The 23,971-nt window shown below is 35.1% G+C and overlaps 1 protein-coding gene across 1 annotated transcript in view; it reads left to right on the forward strand.

The window, feature by feature from the left end:
- LOC134541545 (farnesyl pyrophosphate synthase-like) overlaps nucleotides 1-19,782 on the forward strand; it is a 33,778-nt gene extending 13,996 nt beyond the window's left edge. Inside the window, exons 3-5 of the mRNA XM_063385059.1 lie at nucleotides 2,838-2,978; nucleotides 3,495-3,698; nucleotides 19,514-19,782. Coding sequence (XP_063241129.1) covers nucleotides 2,838-2,978; nucleotides 3,495-3,698; nucleotides 19,514-19,693 — 525 coding nt within the window. The 3' untranslated portion in view covers nucleotides 19,694-19,782. The remainder of the gene's footprint in view (nucleotides 1-2,837; nucleotides 2,979-3,494; nucleotides 3,699-19,513) is intronic.
- Nucleotides 19,783-23,971: the final 4,189 nt, after the last annotated feature.

Genomic DNA, 23,971 nt, shown 5'->3' on the forward strand with positions numbered 1-23,971 from the left:
AGAAATGTTAGACACTGGTTGCTTTTAACTAAGACACAGTGTATAAATATAATTTTTTTTTTAAGTGTCCCTAACAAATATTTTTTGTAGGCTACAGCATATTGCCATATTTATTGTAATCTGGATTGATTTGATGTTTATGTTTCATTTGGCCTCTGAATATATAATATACTAGATAATGCCCGGCATGCGTTGCAATGCCTCAATCAATTTTTTTTGTAATTTTTTAAAAGTATACTAAGCATCTCTCTTTATCTCTCTAATTCTCTATCTCTCTATAACTCTCTCTATCTTTCTATTTATATCTCTATCTCTCTATATATCTTTCTAGCGGACCCGACAGACATTGTCCTGCCCAAATGTACTTTTTGTGAGATATGGATATGGCGGTAAGTATTTATACGCTGGACATTTTGTATCTTCTCATTATACATACCCCTCCTCTTGGGCACGCCACTGCCGTTACCAAAAACCTTTCCCATGGTTACGCAGAAGGCAACAACAATGCAAAAGCCCGTTGCCATGGAGGCTAATTATCAACAATGCTTAGTTTTTTTGCTTTTAAAGCGTGTATTTTTAGTTTTTCTTAACTCAGAATCGAGATAAAATATCCAATTGTGAATCTAAACCATCCTCGAATCCCCGTGAACTCACACACAAAAGTTCATCAAAATCGCGTACAAACAGACAGACAGAAAAAGTACTGTTTTATTATAGTAAGATAGATAGATTATTCTTACATGTTCGCATTCATGCAGTATATGAAAAATCAGCATGCATAGCCCCACACCTATAACTATACGTATCTGCTGCCCACGACTTTTTCCGCATGGAATTTTGTATTATCTTGCACCATTTAGAAATTTAAACATTATAACATAACAGTTGATACAGTTGTAGTAGTTTTCTTATGTTCACAAATGATAATTTTTCTCACCTCTATTTCAGTCTTTGCAATAAAAATATGTTACTACCTAAATTTTGAGTAAATATGTTTCTACTTTCAAATGTAATGACGGGAAGACACTTCATGAAATGTCTTTGTAAACCACATTTACTGTTTTTTCCGTCTCGAGCTAGAATGTAAAGATTGTGTGCATTACTGACCCGCGAGCAAGCTACATACATTTCAGAGAGAGAGAGAGTGAGAGAAAGACACCTATTGAATGTCTATATAACTAATTTTTTTATGAGAGCATATTTTCATTAAATAAATCATGAAATCATTCAACGATAAAAGCTGTTTATTTAATTAAGCGGACGGGTTCACTCCAAGGAGAAAATTGACGCGGCGAGACCTCGTGGACATAGAGAAATGACACACACTCACTATTTGTGTGGCTATGAAACATGATTTTTTTCTGCAATTTAAATTGTAATATACAAAAAGGGTATTGAAAATTGAAACAAATATGGTGACACTATAAACTGTCAGGATCTTTATTTTTTTCTTACTCTCTACTTAGTTCCTTACAATAGCAAAACTTAATGGCTTCTAATAATGCGTTGCAATTTTTGCTTTTAAAGCGTGATTTTTTTTTTAGTTTTTCTTAACTCAGAATCGAGATAAAATATTCAATTGTGAATCTAAACCATCCTCGAATCCCCGTGAACTCACACAAAAAATTTCATCAAAATCGGTCCAGCCGACTAGGAGGAGTTCAGTGACATACACACGCACACAAGAAATATATATATAAAGATTTTGATGTGAAATAACATAGATGTTTACTTATATCACTGGAAGAAATATCATTAGCATAATCATAAGTATGCCGCAACTTCTTGGTTGGAAACGGAAAAAAGAATATTTGCATTAAATTAAATTATATGTTTCGTGTAATAGTCTGTTGATGGCATTAACAAAAATTGATCAAACACAAATTTTAAAGTGTTAATAATATTCATGCTATTCTAAATAACGATATCAAGCTGCAGGTAGATGAGTATGTACAGTGAAAGGTCTTAAATCCTGCATTCTATGGTTCGACACATTTTTTAATCTGGCATCAGTTGCACCGCTCAAATCCCAATTCTTTTGGGTGGATTTTCTATCTGTGGACTTTGATCGCCATGTAGCATAAGACCTTTTACTGTACGAATGTTCTGTGTACTCAGAATGAGAGATGGCAGATTTACAACTAAAACAGTAAAGATATAAGTTTGGAAATTAAAACTTTTTTTTTTGTCGGGTTATTACAAACGTGAATGGTACCAAAAAAAACTTATAAAATTTAATTGTCATTATTTTTTTAAGCATAGGGTAGAAATGGTGTGATAATCTTAATTCTTTAAATAACTGTTTTTTTTTTTTGTGAGAATGTCAACCAACCTACAATATAATTTTTTCCTGTTTTACCATTAATACATAATATGTTATTTTCCTGTGCACCGTTGTGCTTTTTTATGCTTGTTTACAATAAAAGATTTTGTTACTTGCCCGCAAAAACAACAAAACTGGATCCACTATCACTGCTATAAGTGTGTGACTTTATTTTAACCTAACTTGTAAATATATTTCAGTAAAATATAGTTAAGGCTCAATGAAATCACTAGTTACAGTGTTATTGTTTCATCATTTGAAATCAGATGGTGACAACTAATACAGGGAAAATGTTATTTAGGTGTAAACGAGGTAATGTAACTAATTATGGGTATCAAAATTGTTTCTCTAACTGATTTTCATTGAAACCAAACAAACATAATTACTGTTTGAGAAACACATAAACATAGTCAAACGTAAATTTCCCTATCCTATGTGTAATCAGACAAAATGGCTTCAGAATGACACCAGGAATCGTCACGTGGAGACGGAGGTGGCTTCTCGCTGCTTGCAGGTGCTGCAGTACAATGTTCCGTCGGGCAGGAAGATCCGAGGCCTGGCCCTGATCTACGCCTACAAGCAGCTGGTACCAGCCGAACACTTGACGCCGGACAACTTGCGACTGGCGTACATCATGGCCTGGTGCATCGAGATGGTACCTTCATAGTTGTGTGTTCTGTGCAGGGTTTAAACCAAGTGGGTTTTATAAAAAAATCCAAATGGTTTGTCAAATAATGTATTTTTAAATAGAATATCTTAATTTTTTTAATGAAAGGTATAATAACACACTAATAATACCATGTCACAACAATTAAATAAATAAATAATAGGATGTTGGTACAGTGCTGCTCCAGCATCTAGTGAGACGTGAAGCAATTTTTAAGAACCAGAACGGAACCGAGAACTGGGGAGTCCTGCTAACTAAGGACTTGGTCCAGCCATGGTTGCTTCCAAACATACTTCTTTCCTTTAATTCCATGCTTGCGGAAACATTTACACTAGCATCTTCCTGGGTTCTGAAACTTTACTGGTACTTGCTAGGAGGTTCTTGTGTCTTTTAGGTGATGGCATAGATTCCACCGACGGGTTTGTTGTAGGTAGCTTCAGTTGGTTCTGTATGGTTATGTAGCAGGCATGCCCAGTGTTGTTGAGCTCGGTTTGTGTGTTGCAGCTGCAGGCTTTCTTCCTGTTGGAGGACGACATCATGGACAGTGGGGAGGAGCGTCGAGGGAAACCGTGCTGGTACAAGCACAATAACCTGGGTCTGGCCGCCATCAACGATGGCTTGCTGTTGGAGAGCGGTGTTTACCTGCTCCTGCGACGCCACTTCCGGGACAAGCCGTTCTACCTCGATGCCGTCGAAGCTTTCCTCCAGGTAGGCTCTCAAGTGCTTTGTTTTGTTGCACAACCTCTCAGGAAGATCATAGATGCTTCTTTTTTTAAATATTTTATATTGGTCGCTCCAACATTAATAATTTACTTATGTTTCTTAAGATTTTTTCAACCATTCATAATGTAAAAATAAAAAAAATGTTTATTAGAGATGCTCGAGTCTGCAAATTTGTGGGTCGGGTCGAGCCGAGTTAAGTTATACCATATTTACCCGTGTACGGGTCACACATTTTGTGCCAATTTTTAGTTTAAAAAATGTAGTGCGATCCTTATGTGAGTTTGGGTAAAAAAAAATGCATTGTGTCATAGAGTATGTGTAAATAACTCTCCGGTGTTGGTTTTTAATATATATATAATGTCATGCATAGTTAAAAATTATTTAGCTAAAGTATCTCGGCAGTGGGTGAAAAGCACTATGAATGGCACCATTGTGTTTGTCTGCCCGGCCGTCAGTCACCTGACTTGCGGGGCTAGCATTCGGCTGGAGGAGGGGAAAACCTAAATTAAACCAGCCAGAGTTAGTGTGTGTGCGTTCTATGAGTGCGTGTGGCCTTGTAGCGGTATTGACGGTTCTCCCTCCCTCCCATCATCGTGTCTGTGAACTGGCACTGTACACAATCATCATGGGTCTATTTTGGCAGGTTTTTGTAACGCAACTGTGACTCAACATTACTTTTTTTTGCGTGAGATTCTTAGCTTTCAAATGCAACATTCCACGACGAAACTGCAGCCTTTCAAATGCAACATTCTACGACAAAACTGCAGTCATCTTGGTGAAGCCACCTTGGTGATTGAAAGCCGCACTTAAAAGCACATTTGTTTTTACGTTTCTTAGCTCCCTCACGAATTTCTCGCTGACTAATGCTAGTTTTGATAAAGAGAACTGACAAGAAAGAGTAGCGTGCTCTTTTTTTTTATTCGGGAAGAGGACTGCTTAAAAAAAAAAAATACAATAGCCAGAAGGGATACACAGGTATAAAAATAGTAGCCTTCTCCTTTGTCTTTTTGTTGGTAGGAAGGGTTGAAAAGAAGTGGTGGGGGGGAAGGGAGAAGTGGGTTCAAGAATGTGATTTCTTACCCACCAGTAAGCTGAGTCATGGAACAAAGACTTCAGATCCATGGTACTGTACTGAAGACAGATATATGGTGTGACCTATATTCAAGGGTGACTCTTACTTTTAAAACGTTGGATTTTTTTGACCCAAATTATATGTGCCACCCATACTCAGGGGCAACAATTCTGCATGTTAATACGATAATACCTTCTATTCGAGTTCACACATGATAATTTTTTAGTCGAGTTGAATTCTCAAAAATTAAGCCGATCTCGAGTAATTGCATAAATTTTAGAGATTAGGTAATTTTATTTTCCTGGTGTTTACGTTAGTTTACAATTAACGTTATATTAAAGTTTGTATATGTCTTCAATGAGTAAGTCATTTGTGTCAAGTGAATAAGTAAAATATAACTATTAATCATGCATTTATATATAATATCTTTTAAAATTAGTATTTTATCCCCACTGGGTTCTGGAATACTCAGTGGATGTCAAGGAAAATTCTGTGATAAAGTGAATTTAATTTGAGAAGATATTGATGAAACTTAAACAATATTTTTCTCATTTTAAATTATTCAAATTCTAAACATTCCTAGCTAGTAATTCTGAAGGGGAGTGTCATTTCTAATTAATAATAAAAAATAAAAAAGTAATATTCTTTTCTGAAACTTTCTAACATGTTTTCATAAAAAGCCTTTTAACACATCAAGTAGGTATTTCACTAGTTGTTTACCTTTTAAACAGTGGTTAGGTTAGCTAATTATGAATGGTGAGAATGGCTGGCTGGGTTAGCTACATTAAAAAATACTTTAAAGAATTTTAAATTATTAGTTAGTTTAGTATGGCAATATGAAAAATAGTGAAAAATTGTTTGAATGGTTAGCTATATTAAAATTACCTAAAATAGTATTAGATGAGGTTAAAATAGGTACATTTGTAAATCTATGTATCACAGTAGTCTTAATGCAGCTGTCCCAACCTAACCGATTGTTCTCACAATTTTGCCCTTTTTTTCATGTACCTAACCCAACCACTTGCTAAAACAGTGAACTTCTGATAAACTAATGAAAACATAACAGAATCCTCTTAAAGGACTCAAAAACATTTTATGAAGTAGAAAATAAAAGTTTTCAAATTGTTAATGCATTTTTTTTAGGATTATTTCCCTAAACTCCATAAACTAGAAAAAAAAATTCTATTAAAAAAATTTAATTTGTAAAATTAATTGCAGTATGCAGAATAACTTAGCAAAATTTGTACTCATATATACATTTTTTAGAATTTTCTTATATTTTTCTCTTAAAAAAATGTTATCTTCTCTAGTATCTTTTTAATTTCATTAAATGGACATGTGAAAATAATGCCTACAAAGGATTACCTTTCCAAAATGAAAACTGAAACAAACAGACAATTAACACGGTATTATTTTACTTATCTACTGACATTTTCTGGTTGGAAACGAATGTCCCGACTTCAAAAAGTCAATACATAGGCACTTTCAAACAATACATCAAAAATTTATTTTTCAAATGACATTAAACTGCGTGTGAACTATGTAATAACTTTTGTTGTTTACGAAAATAATTATGTCCGCCCATTGCTACTGGAGTAAAAAAAATAAATGTAAAATTTGACACATTAAAAAGTTTTTATTTTAATTTTGGTCTTCTGTGCTTTCTAATCCCAAGGAGTGGGAATTATTGTATCAAAATAACAGAGGTCCAAGAACTAAATCTATTAAATTCTTTGAAAATCCTGTCAATTCTCATGATATCTGCCTTACTGAAACATGGTTTAATGATTTTAGTATAAATTCACACTATATTACTGACCAATGTACCATTTTAAAAATGTGTTACATCGAAAGAATGTGGTGGCAGTGTCTTAATAGCTGTCAAAAAATTTAACTTCATGTCAGTTCAGCTTATACATATTCTTGATTACCCTGGTATTGAAGCTGTGTGTTTTTAAAAATTAAATTATCCTCAACCAAAATATTTACTCTCTGTAATATCTATTTACCTCCTCAAACCGCTCCAAATACAGTCAAACCTCTCTGAAACGACCCCTCACGGTTCCCAGGAATAGGGTCGAAATAGAGGGGGGGGTCGTAATAGATGTTTTCAGAAATTTTCAGTTCATCATCCCCCCCCCCCCCCTACCCCTTCCCAAACCGCTACTCGCCAAGAAACCAGCCGTACAATGGCTGGATGCTGTCACTCACAATGCTAGACGGCTTTGCTTTAAACCCACTTCAACCTTCATGACAAGTCCGTCGCCCTACAGGCCACCTCTAAAGAAAATATGTCAAAAGACAGTTTTATTTTTACTGGTTAGTTTACATGTACGTTTTCTGCTTGCCGTAGTTAAATACACTAGAACCCCGATGTCACAAACCCCGGATTTAACGAAGCAGTAATTTTACGAATACATTCTTGGGAACCATCAAAAAATTGGACATTTTGACAAAAATGTGAAAATCAGAAAAAAAAATTTAAAAAATAAATTGGTTGTCTGTAAAGACGGTTTACTGACAATAGTTTAACGTGACGTCATAACAAAACATTGATGAAATGATTGATCCAGAAGAAAAGGAAATATATTCGGCCTGAGGAAACATCTTCCATCAAATAAGAATTTAAAATAGAAAATACTTAAATTCCAAAAACTATCACTTTAAAAGATCTTAGATTAATTTAAAATTCCAAATTAATTTATCGTCAATATGTAGATTATTTAACCTCTAGTTACAGTAGAACACTAGCCTTAACAAACACATCACGTATTATGCTTTTTTTTTTAAAAAAAAGTCAAAACTAGGATATTGTACAGTAATATTGAAAATGGAAAAATATTAATTCATCTGATAATGACAAAATTCGGAATATTCAAAATAAATTAATCAAACTTATTACATATTTTAAAACAATTTCCTCCCCCTAAATTAACTTATTATTTCTGACTGGCGAACCTATCAAGACCCGCTCTATATGAAAAACTGTTACAGTTCCAAAATTAATTGTAAATATCTCCTGGATGATACTGGTTTAAGTTCTCCACAGTTCCATAGTCATTTAACATCTACTATATGTACACTAACAGAAACATTTATGTTATTTTTAGACTAATAAATAATTACAATAGATTTGATCAACTTGTAAATAAAGTTAATTAATAATTTTAGTTTGTTAACTTATTTAGTCATTACCAATAGTGACTTAATTTTTTTGCCAAAATATTTTTATGTGAATACTTACTGAATAGATATGTATGTAGCCACTTATATATTATAAAATTTATAAACTTTATATTATTCTCAATTAACTTTTTCTGAAGTATTTAATGTTCATTTGTGTCTTTGTCCATTGTTTGTTTTTGTTCTTTGTATTTTGTTTTACTATTTAGTATTGTCACAGTTCTTTGTTAATACCGTGCACACCACTGGAGTCTCTTCAATGAGTGTTGGTGTTCAGGGCACAATTGTAATAAATAAATAAATAAATAAATATCTGACTACAGCAGGCCATTCCAAAATAGTGTCTTTTCAGTGTTTTGAAACTTAAATAGCGGAAGAATTGTTGTACGTTTCTTATGAAGAGTAATTATGTAAAATTAACCGTACTTAAAGAAAACTGTATAAATGTAATTATAAGATTATGTTGGAAAGTGTTTGCAAAATAATTGTACGTGATTTTATGCTTGTTGCAAATGTCAAATATGTAATGAGTAATAAAAATATGGTAGAGTCTCATCCTGTTGAGTTTAAAGAACTCAACTTTCAAGTTTAGCTTTAGCTACTCGCTCAACTTGGAGCAAGAATTTGAGTCTCGGCCAATCCCTAATATTTATTAAGTTTTAAGACTGCAGCTTTCAATTGAAACCAAAGTTTTGCTATCATTTATGCCAAGTATCTAAAGAGGCCATTGTCAACTAGACCTTGTTGGTAATTGAAGTTACAAGACCTCAGGTAATGTTGGAGCTTAAGCTGGTAACAACACTGGCCGAGTCTTGTGGTATGAATGTGACACCAGCGATCACTCGATCATAACCCAGGTACATTAGGTTGAGAGCATGTGCCACCAACCCTAGGGGAGTTTGTGTACATCCACATAAACCCGCATCATTTAAACAAGGCTGCAGTGCAACTGTGGAACTGAATCAAGCGGTGCTGCTATCACTAACACGTCATTCGAAACAGTTGGTTACAGTAAAACCCTGTTGTTAGAAGCCCATTTATTACGACCTCCTCTCTGTTACGAATGCACTCCCTTTTCAAGGAATCGTGAAAAATTTGTGTTTCTAAGTAAAAAATATTTTAAGGAAATAAGGCTGAAAATTTGTTTTATTTACGTTATGCTGGCTTTTCTTGTCGAGCGCCGCTGTACTGTGTGTGGCTTAGTAGACAACACCTTCCCTGCCATCATCCTCCAACCACAGATATGGGTTCCGTGGAGAAGGCATTACTTCCTGCTTGCTCTAGGACACACTACCCTCTGTGTTTGCTTCTGTTATTACGACTTGGATATCAGTGATTTCTGTCTCTCTTGGTTTTGATTACTGTTTATTGACATCTTATTGCACATGTTTTACTCTGATTCGGTAATTAATTTTTTTGGTAGGGATGTGCGAGTACCCAATATTTTCGTGTATGGTTCGAATCCACAATTACCCGAACCCAGAATTGTTGTACGTACATGGATTCAAACAGTATTACGAATATTCACAAAAGTTAAAAGTTAATTTAATACGGCTCAAAAATACTAGCAGTGAAAAATAAAATTAGGCTACTATTACGTAAGTATTTATAATATGATGTATCAAAGAAAGACATGTAAATTAAATAATTAACACAGTAACATTAAAAAAATTTCGAGATTTCGAGAGCTTAATCTATAATTACGAATTTCGTCGTATAGCAAACTATAAACTAAAAACAATTATATACCTACAAGAAAAAAAGTCTTGGCTATTTATTGGAGAAAAAATGGTTTCATTTGCTGAAATGTTTATAAAACTGAGATTTCTCTGTGGCGTGCAGTTTATTACGATTGAGTAGGAGAATCGAATGTGTTTTGGTTTTCATATTTTAAAATGTTTATTATTAATTAAGTTTACATAATTATAAACATTTCAATCTCAGTGTAGTAAATTATTGCCAGTAGTTATAGTTAAAAAAAAGAGAACACACATTTTTAAATTAATCAGTTATTTTTAATTATTCTGTGCTTAATATTCAGAATTGGATTCATATCTCAAATATTGTCAGGGATTCGAATCGGATTAGAACCGAACTGAAAATCAAGGATTCACACATCCCTAATTTTTGGTTTGTTTTGGTGAACAGTTGAGGGTGACCCACAGAATAAATTTAGTTTCACAGCACAAAAAAAGGTGGCCCCTTTCACCCGAGCGCAGCGCACACTTCGCAAGTGGCTGCTATCCGTCCTCCATGCACGCTCCTTCCCCACCCTTGTAACATTCCACATCTTGCCTGCTCACGCCAGCTGTAACAAAGCGATGTCATGGCGCCTAAACTTTTTGACCACTGGCATGGTATATAGTCACATCCACATCTTATAAATTAAAATTTTCCTTGAGAAATCAGTGTAAAATGGATATAGCGCTGGTTAAAAGATACAGTGTACTGTGTATTGCACCATGTTTACACTCGGTTCGATGGCAGCAGTAGGTGGTCCAAAATGCCGACATCTGCTATTAAAATAAATTTATATATAGTACTGAAAACTGGTCAGTTTTTTGCCAGAGATGACTAAACAAGGACTTGCTGTGAAAAATGGAATATTTTGACCGTGGGGGGCGTAACAACGGGGTTTTACTGTAGTTTAAAAAGGCATAATTTTGCCTAAGAAGGTAATTAGTACTATCTTGCTGTCTTAATTATGTTTTTCCTGGAACATCCCAGCTCTAGAGTGATTTCTGAAATACTCTCTTGAGCCACTCAGGGCTCCACAACTTAGATATAAAATATGCCTTAAATATTTTTACCTATATACATATGTAGGTTAACTTAATACACTTGTTCTTTAAAATACATACTGAAAGTCTGTACATCATTCTCATGTCTTGAACTATTGGTAAGTAAGAAGTTCAACTGAAAAATATCAAAATTAGTATTGTAATTACTTGCATAACCGATACAATCTATTTCTAATATCCATATCACCTATGTGTGCTTTTTAAACGACTTAAAAAAAAGGAAGAGGTTCTCAATTTGTCTTCTTTGTTTACAAATTGATTGTAATTATGTTTTTTTCGTTGGGTTCAGTATAGTTCCAAAGTGGTCACATTTTAATTTCATTGTTACTGTACTTTGTGCTTTGAAGATACACCAGGGAACTCCTCAAAATCAAATCTGAAATGTATAGTGATTGAGGTTTTGTTAGGTTTATGATAATCCCAAAACAAGGTGGGAACCTAACTATGGTCAAGGACGTGCTGGACTGGAATGGACTTGGACTATAAAGGTTAACGACAAACAGCATGAATGTTTAGATTGATTTATTATCGATATTATGTCAATACGATAGGTACCATACTATAGAACTAATCAGAAACACATACAAACTCTTTAACAAAAAACAACAGCATAAGTATGGCGAATCATTCATTGTGTGTGAATTATACAATTTGTAATATATATCATAAGGATATTTCTTTTTCAATGAGTAATGACGTACAATGGTAATTAAGGTTTTATTTTCCTTCCAAATTACTTGTTTATTACTCTATGCTATGTAGCAGATAATACTATACAAATTCAGTTAAGTCAGTAACTCAATAGCATTGCACTTTTTTTTTTAATGTAAGTAATGAAAATATTATCTTTTTGGCAAACAGTTTCATTTTAAAGAAATTATGTAAGTTTGTTCTTTAGAACTTTCAAATAGAAGACCTAGTTACAGTCTCATTCTAATATTTTATTGAGAAATGGCAAGGACCATTTATATGTAGCCTAGATTAAAGTGAGTCTACAAACAATATTCATCAGTTGAATGGTTTTTCGACGAAGAAGATACTGTATATTTTATTCTCTGAGTTGAGAATTTTCTAGACTTTGAAATGTTTTTTGGGCTGCATACAGAATTATCGCAGCTACAAAAATCTAACATCACCAACAAGATAACCAGGAGTTATTCGAAGTGAGACTTCATGATATAGACTTTTCGTCAGTGACCACTGAATTTGTGTCTACAGTCACCACATAGACTTTCTGGGGGACACATTACTAATCAAGAGGCGTCCGTGGCAGTGGTTTTCAAACTATAGACTCAACATTTAATAGAAGAGTGTGTCTATAAGTGATATATAAACAGTGTGCCACTTTTTAGGTAATTTATGGCACTTTTTTAAATTTTTATTTCTTTGATATTGAAGTTATTTTAGATTTATTCAAGTGAATTTTTATTTTAAAATATTTATATAATTTTCTTAAGCCTTTCGGCTTGGCATCTGCAGCATCCTGTCGCCAAGCAACAGTGTTCTTGATTTGTTTTTCCAGTGCTGTTCACAACATTTCCTGTATCCCATGCAAGACCGCATCACGCCATTCTAACACCCTTTCCCCACCTTCCTTCCAGCACGATGCTTTGCTCGCAAAATAAAACTTTCCACGTGCCCCCTGCCTAAATCCTTATCGCAATTCTGCAGCGTCCTGGCCTTCTTGTGCAGTTTGATTTCTATCCTCTCCCCCCCCCCCCCCTCCTGGTCCAAATACTCCCATGTTTGACCTGCCTTTACCTCTCGCACTACTTTCGGCTCCCTGCGCACTGATACACGAGGTTTCCCGCATCCCTCGGCTCTCGCCGCGACGCCATAGAGTCTCTTGCGCACCTCCGTCCTGAACAGACGTAACATCCTGTTCGTCCGAGTTCTTATTCACTTGCGTTAGTGCCAGTTTTTAATACGGCATGTAGTCGCTTAAGTATATGGGATAGTTCCCAAATTATTACTCTCTTTCGACATGTAGTTTAGTTGCTTGTATCGTTTATTATATTACTTGTGTTGTGCCACGCCCCGGAGCATGGATGCTCCTGTGCGACATCTTCTCGTCGGCATGTAGTGACAACACGCATTCTCTACCCACCTTTTGGTAGTTTGACCTACATTTCTTAACTCTTCTACACCCCCCCCCCCCCTCCTTTTTCTTTTAACATGACAATCTTGTGTCGGTTTGTGTTCATTTTATTTTATGTTAATTCGCTGCACATTATTTGTTGTGAATTGGGTTCAATATTTCCAGTTTCTTCTTCTTTACGTTTCAAGTTTCTACTGCTTATACTATTATCAACCAATAACTTCACCGGTTTCCTTCATTTTAAGGGTTTCCTGCAAAATTCGCCTTCATTCCTGAGGATGCCTCCTCAATATGCTACTTCCTGCACTTCTGCTGAGCTTCAATGTTTTAGGGAAGCAACAACTTTTATTTATTTTATTAGCAAAACACTGAAAACTTTGTGACTTATTACAGATTTCAAATGATAATTGGTGAATCTATGTTCTTTTTAATAAGTACATTATGTACAAAGTGCCCTTTCTTTTTTTCCACCCACATGATAATCTCAATATGAAAACCAGGATAAGAGACCAGCAAAATATATAATACATTGTATATAAATTTGTTGATTTTGACGTGACAACGTCTAATAAATCGATGAACGCCGGCTGCACGCACAAAAAGTGTCCCGTTACACACATTGTCCCGTTTCACTGTGTCCCATTATGCTCATTTTATATTGCTCTTTGCTAACCTGAATCTCCTAGCATTGCGACCGAGTCTGTGGCGTAATTCTGTTTTCATGCATTTCAATGTAACATTTTCATTGCTATTTGCTAACACGTTCCTCCTAGCATTGCTGCAGAGTCCGTGGCGCAAATATATTATTTTTGACTGCATCTTGGTGTTGGGTAAGCCATTTTCCTTCACATCATCCTTGAAACACTCCCATTCGTTTCCTACTTTTCCTATCATCGTCCTATCCTTAACAGAATAACACAGATTGGAAGAAGTTAAATAGCAAACATGTATAAAAGTTATAGTTAAAATAATCTCTTCGTTAAAGTAATAAACATATTTGAATTAATGAGTGCAAAGAAAAGTAAATTTATCAATTAAATTGTAGATTTCATTTCACTCCTTTGTATCCATACAAAATAGTGATAATTCAATAAAAATGATTCTTTTTTATTCATAAAAGTATGCAATCAATTCATCAATGTTTTGTTATGACGTTGTCAAGTTAAACTATCGTCCGTAAACCAACTTTACAGACAACCAATTTGTTTTCAGTCGAGTTATTTCAATACTTAACGTAAACCTTTTTGACATGACAACGTCTAATAAATCGATGAACGCCGGCTGCACGCACAAAAAGTGTCCCGTTATGCACATTTTCCCGTTTCGTTGTGTCCCGTTACGCTCATTTTATATTGCTCTTTGCTAACCTGAATATCCTAGCATTACGACTGAGTCCGTGGCGTAATTCTGTTTTCATGCATTTCAATGTAACATATTCATTGCTCTTTGCTAAACCGTTCCTCCTAGCATTGCTGCAGAGTCCGTGGTGCAAATATATTATTTTTGACTGCATTTTAGTGTTGGATAAGCCATTTTCCTTCACATCATCCTTGAAACACTCCCATTCGTTTCCTACTTTTCCTATCATCGTACTATCCTTAACAGAATAACACAGATTGGAAGAAGTTAAATAGCAAACATGTATAAAAGTTATAGTTAAAATAATATCTTCGTTAAAGTAATAAACATATTTGAATTAATGAGTGCAAAAAAAAAATAAATTTATCAATTAAATTGTAGATTTTATTTCACTCCTTCTTTGTATCCATACAAAATAGTGATAATTCAATAAAAATTATTCAATTTTATTCATAAAAGTATGTAATCATTTCATCAATGTTTTGTTATGACGTCACGTTAAACTATCGTCTGTAAACCAACTTTACAGACAACCAATTTTTTTTTTTATAGTTTATCTAGTGGAAAATCCTGGTCATTATAAAGACTCCGATCCATTTATTCGTAAGTTAGGTTTTTTAACGGGTCTCTCAACCTCTGTATTACATATGCAAATATAACTCAGCACACATCCAAGCCTTTATTAGAATATTTTTCATGACTGATGGTATGTTAACAGCGTCATTTAAGAAGTACAGACCTACTACAGAGATAATAGTGCCAAACTACACTTATTAAAAGTCCGAGCATTGTTCCACGGTGTAACAGAAGGTGCAGTGGTGATAAACACCGTAGTGTACTATAAGAATACCAGTTTTGCAACATCAGACTTCCATATCTGGTAGTATGCTGACAGACTTGGATTCACATGAGCAAAAGTTACTGTAGGAAGGAGAATTCAACGGGTGTTTATTGTGTAGGACCGTTGGTACGTGTTGTGGGGTAAAGGGTTTAAGGGTAAAGTGTTGTATGTATATGTCTATGTACAATCCAAAATTCAATTTTCTCTGTACTGTCAAACACAAATTAATGATGGTTTAGTATTACATTTTGTTTTCATGATTTCCTGCACTATAATTTGGTGCTTAGTTTTGTCCAGAGGTTACTGCACAGGTTAATTTTCTCATTCATTTTGTTCTCTGATTGTGATTAGCTGGTATTGTTCATGAATCATGACTTATGAGTTCAGATTTTGTTTTGGTTTGATAAGAATATATATAATATCATGTAATTGTTTGAAGTTTTGGAACTTTTGTAAGTACAATATATAATTTTGGATACTACATTAAATTTAATTTATGCGTCCTATGATCTAGTGTTGAATTGGAAGGAATTAGCATATTGTGTAGATTATTTAATGTATTGTCTCTTTTCTTTGCATATATGTGAACTTAGTAACACAACTTATTAATGATTGATTTCTTAAATTCTTATCTTATTTCAGTGCCAAGTATAGTTGACATCGCATGTTCTTGTGCATCCAAGTTAATTAAAAAAAAAAAGTTCCCAATTAATTATTTTCTATTTCCAGTTTTTCAGAAACTAATTTGCTGCATAAGTTTTTATAGAATAATATACAGTGGCGAGGCGTGAGGTTTACATGAGGGGAAGCAATAACTCCGTTCACACCAAAACATGATGAAGTTGGGGGGGGGGGGGGGGGTCCGGGGGCCCTCTGCCGGGAAAATATGGATTTCAAGGTACAAAATGGTGCTATTTAAGTAGTTTTCTTAACTGAACATTGACTATTCCACAGGTAGAAAAATTGACATTTTTTTTAAATACATTATTTTTGAAAAATAATGATTGACTTACATTATTCTGATAGTAAAATACCTACTCTACATTACTTATATACTAAGTGGGAGTGGAGTATCATCGTACGCCCACAAATCCCCCACGCACTGCCAGCCAACAGCCCGCGGGAGAGATGCGCGCGCCCCGAGAGACGACCGCCGACTGAAACGCGACATCGCCACCTGCCCTGCCGAACTGTGGCGGACATAGCCGAAGCAGTCGGCGGGAAAATTCCACAGTCTGCTTCGGCCATGTTCGCTCCAGTTCGGCAAGAAAGCGTTACCTTCGTAGCTTCTACCGCGTATTTTTCCAGCCAATCCCCTCCCTGAACCTTTGTACCATGCCACCCCCCCTCCCGAAAGGAAACTACTGCGGCAGCCTTCCTGCTGAAAGCGGTCCTGCCAGCGCTTCTAAACCTAGCAACGCTTCTAAAACAGCATGTTTTTGTGTCAACGAGTTCTTTTTTTATAGCGCACAGCGCACAGTATTGGGTCCCAAGAAGATAGTGTAAAAAATACATACACCTAACTGCACGAGCCAAAGTAAAATACTATTCTGAATAAAATATTTATTTAAAAAATACAATGTCTGGAAACTGCCTGGGCAAGCACTGCTTGCCTTGCTTGCCGTGACGAGACGCCACTGATAATATATGTGAGTTAATTTCTCCGTGTGTAACATATTTCACGAAATATGTCTAGTCACGTGAAGATATAGTTAAAATACGTATTATAAGTAAAAAGGATAATTTTTTAGTATATAATGTCAATCTTAGGATGAAGTTAGACTTTGTAATCATATTCGTGTGGCCAACTCAATAATTTATTTGATTCTAAATCAGACAATGTTATTTCTTTCAAGGTTTTTACAAGACTGAAAACTACATAGACCCGGCTTTCAGCAAAATTTTTGTTTCCTAAGTCTATAATAGCTTTATTAAGTGTAGTGCCCTGTAACTTGTGCATGTGACTGCCCAGCTTAGAATCAAGGATAACATTCCGAACTTGACGTCTCCATATCTTTTAGTCTCCTGAAATATTGCAACAACAGGAGTTATCGCAACCAAACCATCATCATCTTTCATTCTGCTTTCAATCGTATCTTAAACAAATTTTATTAATACACATTCAGGTAATTCGCCTTCTTCAATTTATGCTCTCTGAATAGCATGCCACTTTATTTTCTTGACAATCCCCATTGATTTACAAGCCCATCTTTAGCATGACCCAGTATTCTTCAGATAACTATAGCGTTGATAATAAACCTCCGCAGTTGTTGACACCTTTCGGAACGACATTTTTTGATGGCGTATTTCCATAAGTGGCTAGTTCATGAGACTCATCTACAGCGTTTATGGTATGAACTCTTATGTGTTTGCACATTTTCTGCTGTGATGTTATTGTTGTCAGCATACTCTCCTGTTATACTGCGATGTTGACATAACAATTGCATATGATTATTAGGTAATTCACTAACTCACAAATTATTTAACAGATTGATGAATTCACTATTGTTTTGTTTGCGCATATGTATTGTCAGCTCGTAAATTGAAAACTGATGTCACAAATTAATTTCTGCTGCAAACCATGATGGTTGCAAAAAACACAGTGACCGTTGACAGGAGGCAGTTGCATAGTGTCACCAAAGAGTAAGATGTGAACTCCGTCATATAATTTCTTGTTGTTTTTAAATTCCTTTGGACTTACATGGATAATACTCAAATTCTCGTAGGAGACCATTGAAATTTGGTCAATGACTAGCCAATTTATATAGTGCCAGTTGCGTCTCTCTTGAAGAAGCTTCTGTACAGTCAAACGTTTATATGTCAGGGTGTTGCCTTTTACAATAGGAAGTAAAAATATGGAATGCAGAGTCTTTCTAACTATGTGACTCCAGGTAAGGATGTAACTTCCACAAATTGTGTTTTGAGTAATACATTGGTAGTTGGAGCATAACATACGTTTGTTTCTTAATTTATTTAACACATAAACCTTACTACATGGCAAACTATTTTCTATCTCCTCTGGACTTTCATTCTTACATCTTTTAAAATTTCTGTTTCTATTTTTTCTAAGCGTTTCCGTTTTTCATCTTCAGTTTCAGCTAGCCGTCGTTCACTCATTCCAGAAGCATTTTTACTATGCTTACCCATCACAAAAAATTTAAAAATAAATAATTAAAAAAAAAGACTTCAAAATACACAAAAGTAACATAAATTCACTAAAAAAAAAGATTCTTTATACACCAATTTAATTGTTTTATAAATTTGAAGTAGTTGCCTAGTATAACAAAAAAAATTTACTTGTATAATATTTGATATGTATGTATATATCATCCATTATTTATTGCAAACTCATACAAACAACATAAAGAAAGACTTAGCAAAGACTACACAGCTGAATACCGGATACACTCTAGAAATCATGGTAACCACTACGCCCAGCACTTCTAGCGATAGTTGTTTCCTAACTAGCGTTGAAACTGATTTTGAACAGACATTGAATTTAGTGACTACCAATAACAATTATAGTTTACTTTTTAATTGAAACTTCTTTGGGCGCAATGAGATTAAAATTTCAATGCCGATGTATAGTGCAACATTTTCATGAAACATTTTTGTGGAACGTTTCAAACGCGAACAGGACAAAGAATAGTTATTTAGCCAAAGAGAGATGTAGATATCACTAGTATACATAATTAGTTGAGGTTTGAAATGACAAGGAAGTTTCACTTATATCACATGTACAGATTAACACGCGCTCTGTATTTTTTTACTTGGCACCGACTTCAAAATGATAAAAGAATAATTACATAATAAAAAATAAGTTCCTAATTACAATAAATAAATAAATAAAAAAAGTACTAAATTAGCACATACATTTTTTTTTCTTTTTTGTGAACTTATGTTACTTTTGTGAATTTTGAAGTTTTTTTAAAAGTTATTTATATAAGTAGCTTTTGCAATGTAAGTACGTATTAGCAACATGATTATTTTTGATACAGTCCCATTGATTTTTATGATTGATTCATTCATAATTTTCCACGTATGAAAACAGTATTGGGAAGTCTGGACTTTGGCAACAGAACTGCTTCATGAAGTCATGTCACATGCAGGGCTGCCTCACCAGGTGTGCAGCAGTGAGACTCACCGTAGCCGCTGTGTTTAACCTCTCACGATGCTATATGTTTCATTTACTGTTTCAGATGGGTGACTACAATACAATACTGATTGCTTTGGGCTTTCAGACATATTTTTAAACACATTTCATTACCATATTTGTAGTGACATTCAGAATGATTTTATTTGTGTGGAAATTTTTTTATTTATATATATATTTTTTTGTGTTTCTTGGAAATGTATTCTTAAATTTCATGTCTGGGTTACAACTCATAACTTTTGGTAAGCCCCAACAAAACAAGGAACATTATTGAAGAGACTGTGTTGTTCCAGATCACACACAAGACCTTCCTGGGACAGTCGCTGGACATCCACAGCTTCCACAAAGATGGCCGCCCGAGACTGGAGCACTACACCATGGACCGCTACAACTCGCTCGTCAAGTACAAGACTGCCTACTATTCGTTTTGTCTGCCAGTGGTTCTGGCGATGCACATGGTATTTATCTCTTAGTGTTATTTTTCTGACCACTTTGCCAGGGGCTTGTGCCCTTGAGACTTTGTGTTTTGTTCCGTTCCATATCTGTACTACCGAACGGGCATGGCGTCGTTTATCTTTTGAAGGCTATTTTCACGTGGAATAAGATGAGTACAAAGCTTATTACGTGAATTTAAAGGCATTATTTCAGGTGAAGTTAGTTTTTGATGCGATCATAAGAAAATAAAGTGTATTTTGATAAAGAAGCAATACCAATTCTCATTTTGAAAACTACCAAGCTGATACGAAAACACGTGGCTTTTGTGTGCGGTTATGTTTTTGCATTTTTTCTAACAATTTTGTTAATTACTTTTTTTTTCAACCGTTATAATCCGTGAGTTCTGTTGCGTGACACATTGTGTATAAAAAAATATGCATAACTGAACATGTTTTTCCCCAGAGTCGTTAGTTAACATTGTAAGAATGTAAGAGTATTGCATGTTGTAATGCTGCTATTGTAATTCTCTAAGTAGGCCCGTTATATTGCTAGGTGTGAATTTGTAATAGTTTTTGTATTTGTGTAGTAATATTTTTTTAAGAATTCATAAACAATAATTTTTTAACCTAACCTGAAAATATTAATATGTACTTTTTTTTAGCTTAGAGATGTCAAAGAAAACTACTTTTAAGGAGAGTTGGCTCAAGAAGTCACAGTTACAGCATATCAAACCCTCTGCTAAAAACATAAATTCTGCGTACTGCACTTTGTGCTACAAAAGTATTCAACTCAGCAATATGGGCCGAAGAGCTCTCACCAGCCATGTCGAAGGAAAAAAACACATTCGCAATTCTGCCGTCAAAATAACACAATAACAAAACCTTATTTTACCTCATGTTGAAATTTTTATATTTCATTTAATCTAGTGATGGCCCGATATCCAAAAACCCGATACCAATACCGATTCCGATATTTCCAAATTTACCGATCCGATAACCGATACCCGATATTCCGATAATAGGCCTATCTCATTTCTAACACTGATTCTATAAAATTGTGGTTCTGGAGTATTGTTAGAGACAATAATGAAAAATGTTAAATATTAATTAAACATACATATGTGAATGTATATTATTTTTATTAAATGTAAAATATAGTAAATTCACATTAAATGAAAGCTAATAATGAATTTATCATAATGGCCTACAAATAAGCTCTCTAAATTCAAGGTCTCAAAAATTTAAATTGTTTTTCAAGGCCAGATAAAGCAATATTCTGGTGTAGGTATTACCTACAGTATGAAAAAAACATATTGTAACTACAAGGAAACAAATTTCAGATTTTTGTGGAGAAATGTTGAGAAATTTTGTAGCTGTCCGGTATTAGTCGCTAGTGTATTTGCTTATAATGTATGAATTACAAGCCACTGCATGTACTGAGTCCAGTGTCTCAACTGTAATCTACGAAAAATACCGTCCGAAAAACGGGAAGCCCACAATTAACGTAGTTTCGGTTCCCTGCAAGAATTTCCGAAGATTTCCGAAGTTTATTAACGCCACTTCAGCCGCTAAATCAGAAGTTCAAGCATGTTGTGACTGACCTAACCTAACACTTCGATTTTTTTTAATTTCAATTTTTGAGAGAAATCCGAAGTTGCACGAACGTGGTAGGGAACCTAAACTACGTGAGTTGTAGGCTACCGCCGAAAAACATCAAACTTTTGTACCCTTTGTAAAATTTCATCACGGTAAACGACACGCTAGAAAGGAAGGTCTTCAAGTAGTAAATTTTGTGACCATTGTTCAAGTGTATCACTCCATATATTGGTGCGAAAACACGTTAAAAATACGTGAAAAGTAATTTCAATACAACTTTGAAACGTACTGCAGAGTTTATAAAACCACACATCTTTATTTATGTTGTTTTCAATGCACTCAATATAGCCAACATAATACCTTTGCTGCAACTTGCCCTACGTAAACACGTTTCATATTTTAGCTTTTGTAAAAACTTACGTAATGTTTTTGTGTAGAACAGCAGTTGGCGACCGTGAAACGACACGGAAAGAAAATGTCTGTTATATCAAGCAGCAACTTTATTCTTCTTCATGTTTACTTACGGCTACACCACTTATTAAATTAAATATCGTAATTATTTTCGTTTATGTTTTCAATTTATGTACACATAGTGAACTTCGAAAATTCATCAAGCGAAAACATTTTGCGAATATCTGAAACGAATAAATATGCACTAATGACTGGGATTTGTGTACACATGGAAGAATTGTACCGTCGGGATGCTTTGCAGTATCAGAAAGAAGAAATAGGCTTGAAATTGTTTCTGTGGAAAATATGCTTGAAATTACTAGGTAATATGGTGACGTGAAGATAGATAAATTACGCCCGCGGAAAATAAGCTTGGAATTACGGTTAAGGTTATGTGAGAAGTATTATTGGCGAGAGCAAACATCGGTTATCAAAATATCGCAAGTATTTACCGATGTCCGATATTGAAAAATGTGCCGATATTACCGATCTCCGATATCGAATATCGGGCCATCACTAATTTAATCATATGCACGTTAATATTTATGGTATGTACTTCATAAGAAAGTCAGGGAATTTTTCTCTTAAATTTCTGGAAAACAGTCAGGGAATTCTAAGATTCTATTTCTGTAGCAACCATGAAGATATGATACGCAATGTAAAGAAAACATCAGCTGTAACAGAATGGACATACATAAATTCTTACATGTCAGGAAGACAGGGCTCTGCTTTGTTTTTGTTAAAAATTCCTGCTCAGCCTTTTCCACGCTCTGCACTCCTTCTCCCGCTTCAGTAAAGCAGGGCAGGAGGGGACTCGCATGCACAGACGTCTGCCGGTAACTTTTTTTATACACACAGTGGGCAAGGGACAGGGAGGGAGGCTCGCCGGCACCGGCTAATGCAGACATTATACATCTGCCCCGTGCCGTTAGTGGCCATTTCAATGAAAGATTAAAAAAAACATCTTTTCACGCAAAGCATTTATTTTGTGTAGGCTGGCTGCGGCTTCTGAACGTAAGAGCGCACATGCGAGTGAGAGAAGAAAAAAAAAATGAGTGGTGTCTTCCACTAATCGCCGGCACCCAATTATCTCGACACCTGTCACATTTCTCACGTCCGCTGCGGAGGGTCGCCAGTCACCAGCACTCTGCAAAGTAGTGTGCCGCCGTTAATATTTTTCAACTGGGCCGAGGGAAGGGTGCCAATTTTACGAAGCAGCGATTTTACTAATGCAATCCGCGGAACCATGAGCATACGTAAAATCAGGGTACTAATAAAATAATTATGAGAGAACAATTTTTTTACTCTACACAAAACATGTAAAATTTTGAGGAAAAAATTATTTTCCCGTCTTCACCTCATAATGTCCGCACCGCATTTTTTTTGTCAAAAATGTAGCCAAATTACTGCTGACGTTATGCGAGTAAATACGATATACAAATGCACACCAAACAAATTAGTAAGTCATGCAACAAAAACATTTTGTTCAACATTAAATAGAAAAATTAAAATTCGTGATCCGAATGTGAGTCGGAACTAACTCATAACTATAGTCGTAGTACACACCACGAAGAGTATGGGCTATCTAATGTAGTTTACTGACCACTAGACAGAGTGCATGCTTTGCACGCAATTGATGAGCTATTGATTATCAATATTCGACTTTGTGTCGGCACTCCATACAGACTTCACTTAACCAACCGTGAATGATGCCTAATAGCGCTGGCTACATTTTTTCAGTGGCGACAAAGACGAACAGATAAAGGCTATAATGTTTGAAAAGTCTTTAAAAGAAAATTTATACATCTGACAACTTTATATGTCTGTTGAATAAATAAGTAAGCGGTAATATCCTAACGAATAAGAGATTTCAACATAAAATATATTGTTTTATACAGGGAGAAGATTATGGGCAACAACTTACCTATATGGAAAAAAATAACGTATATCTTTGACGACACCTGGCTCTCTGACCCCTGTAATGAATGGTTCTCTATCGTGATGTGGGCGCCGGCTAGCATGAAAACTCGGGGATTAAAAGGGTCCTCACCATGTGGCTTACAACAGTGACCCCTCGAGCTGTCGGCCGCTCAAGACGCCATTTGGAAGGAAAGACACATGGCTGGTTTGTAGTTCTGTTTAATAGAGTGCAAAACAATATACATGGTGCTGTCAGTGAGCTGACCCATACCGGATGGCGCCAGCACGTTCCCGTGCACCTTTAATTAACGGAAATGGGTATAGTACACACGGCGTAGCGAAACATCTGGG

The sequence above is a fragment of the Bacillus rossius genome, assembly GCF_032445375.1.
Source record: "Bacillus rossius redtenbacheri isolate Brsri chromosome 4 unlocalized genomic scaffold, Brsri_v3 Brsri_v3_scf4_1, whole genome shotgun sequence".
Taxonomy (NCBI): Eukaryota; Metazoa; Arthropoda; class Insecta; order Phasmatodea; family Bacillidae; genus Bacillus; species Bacillus rossius.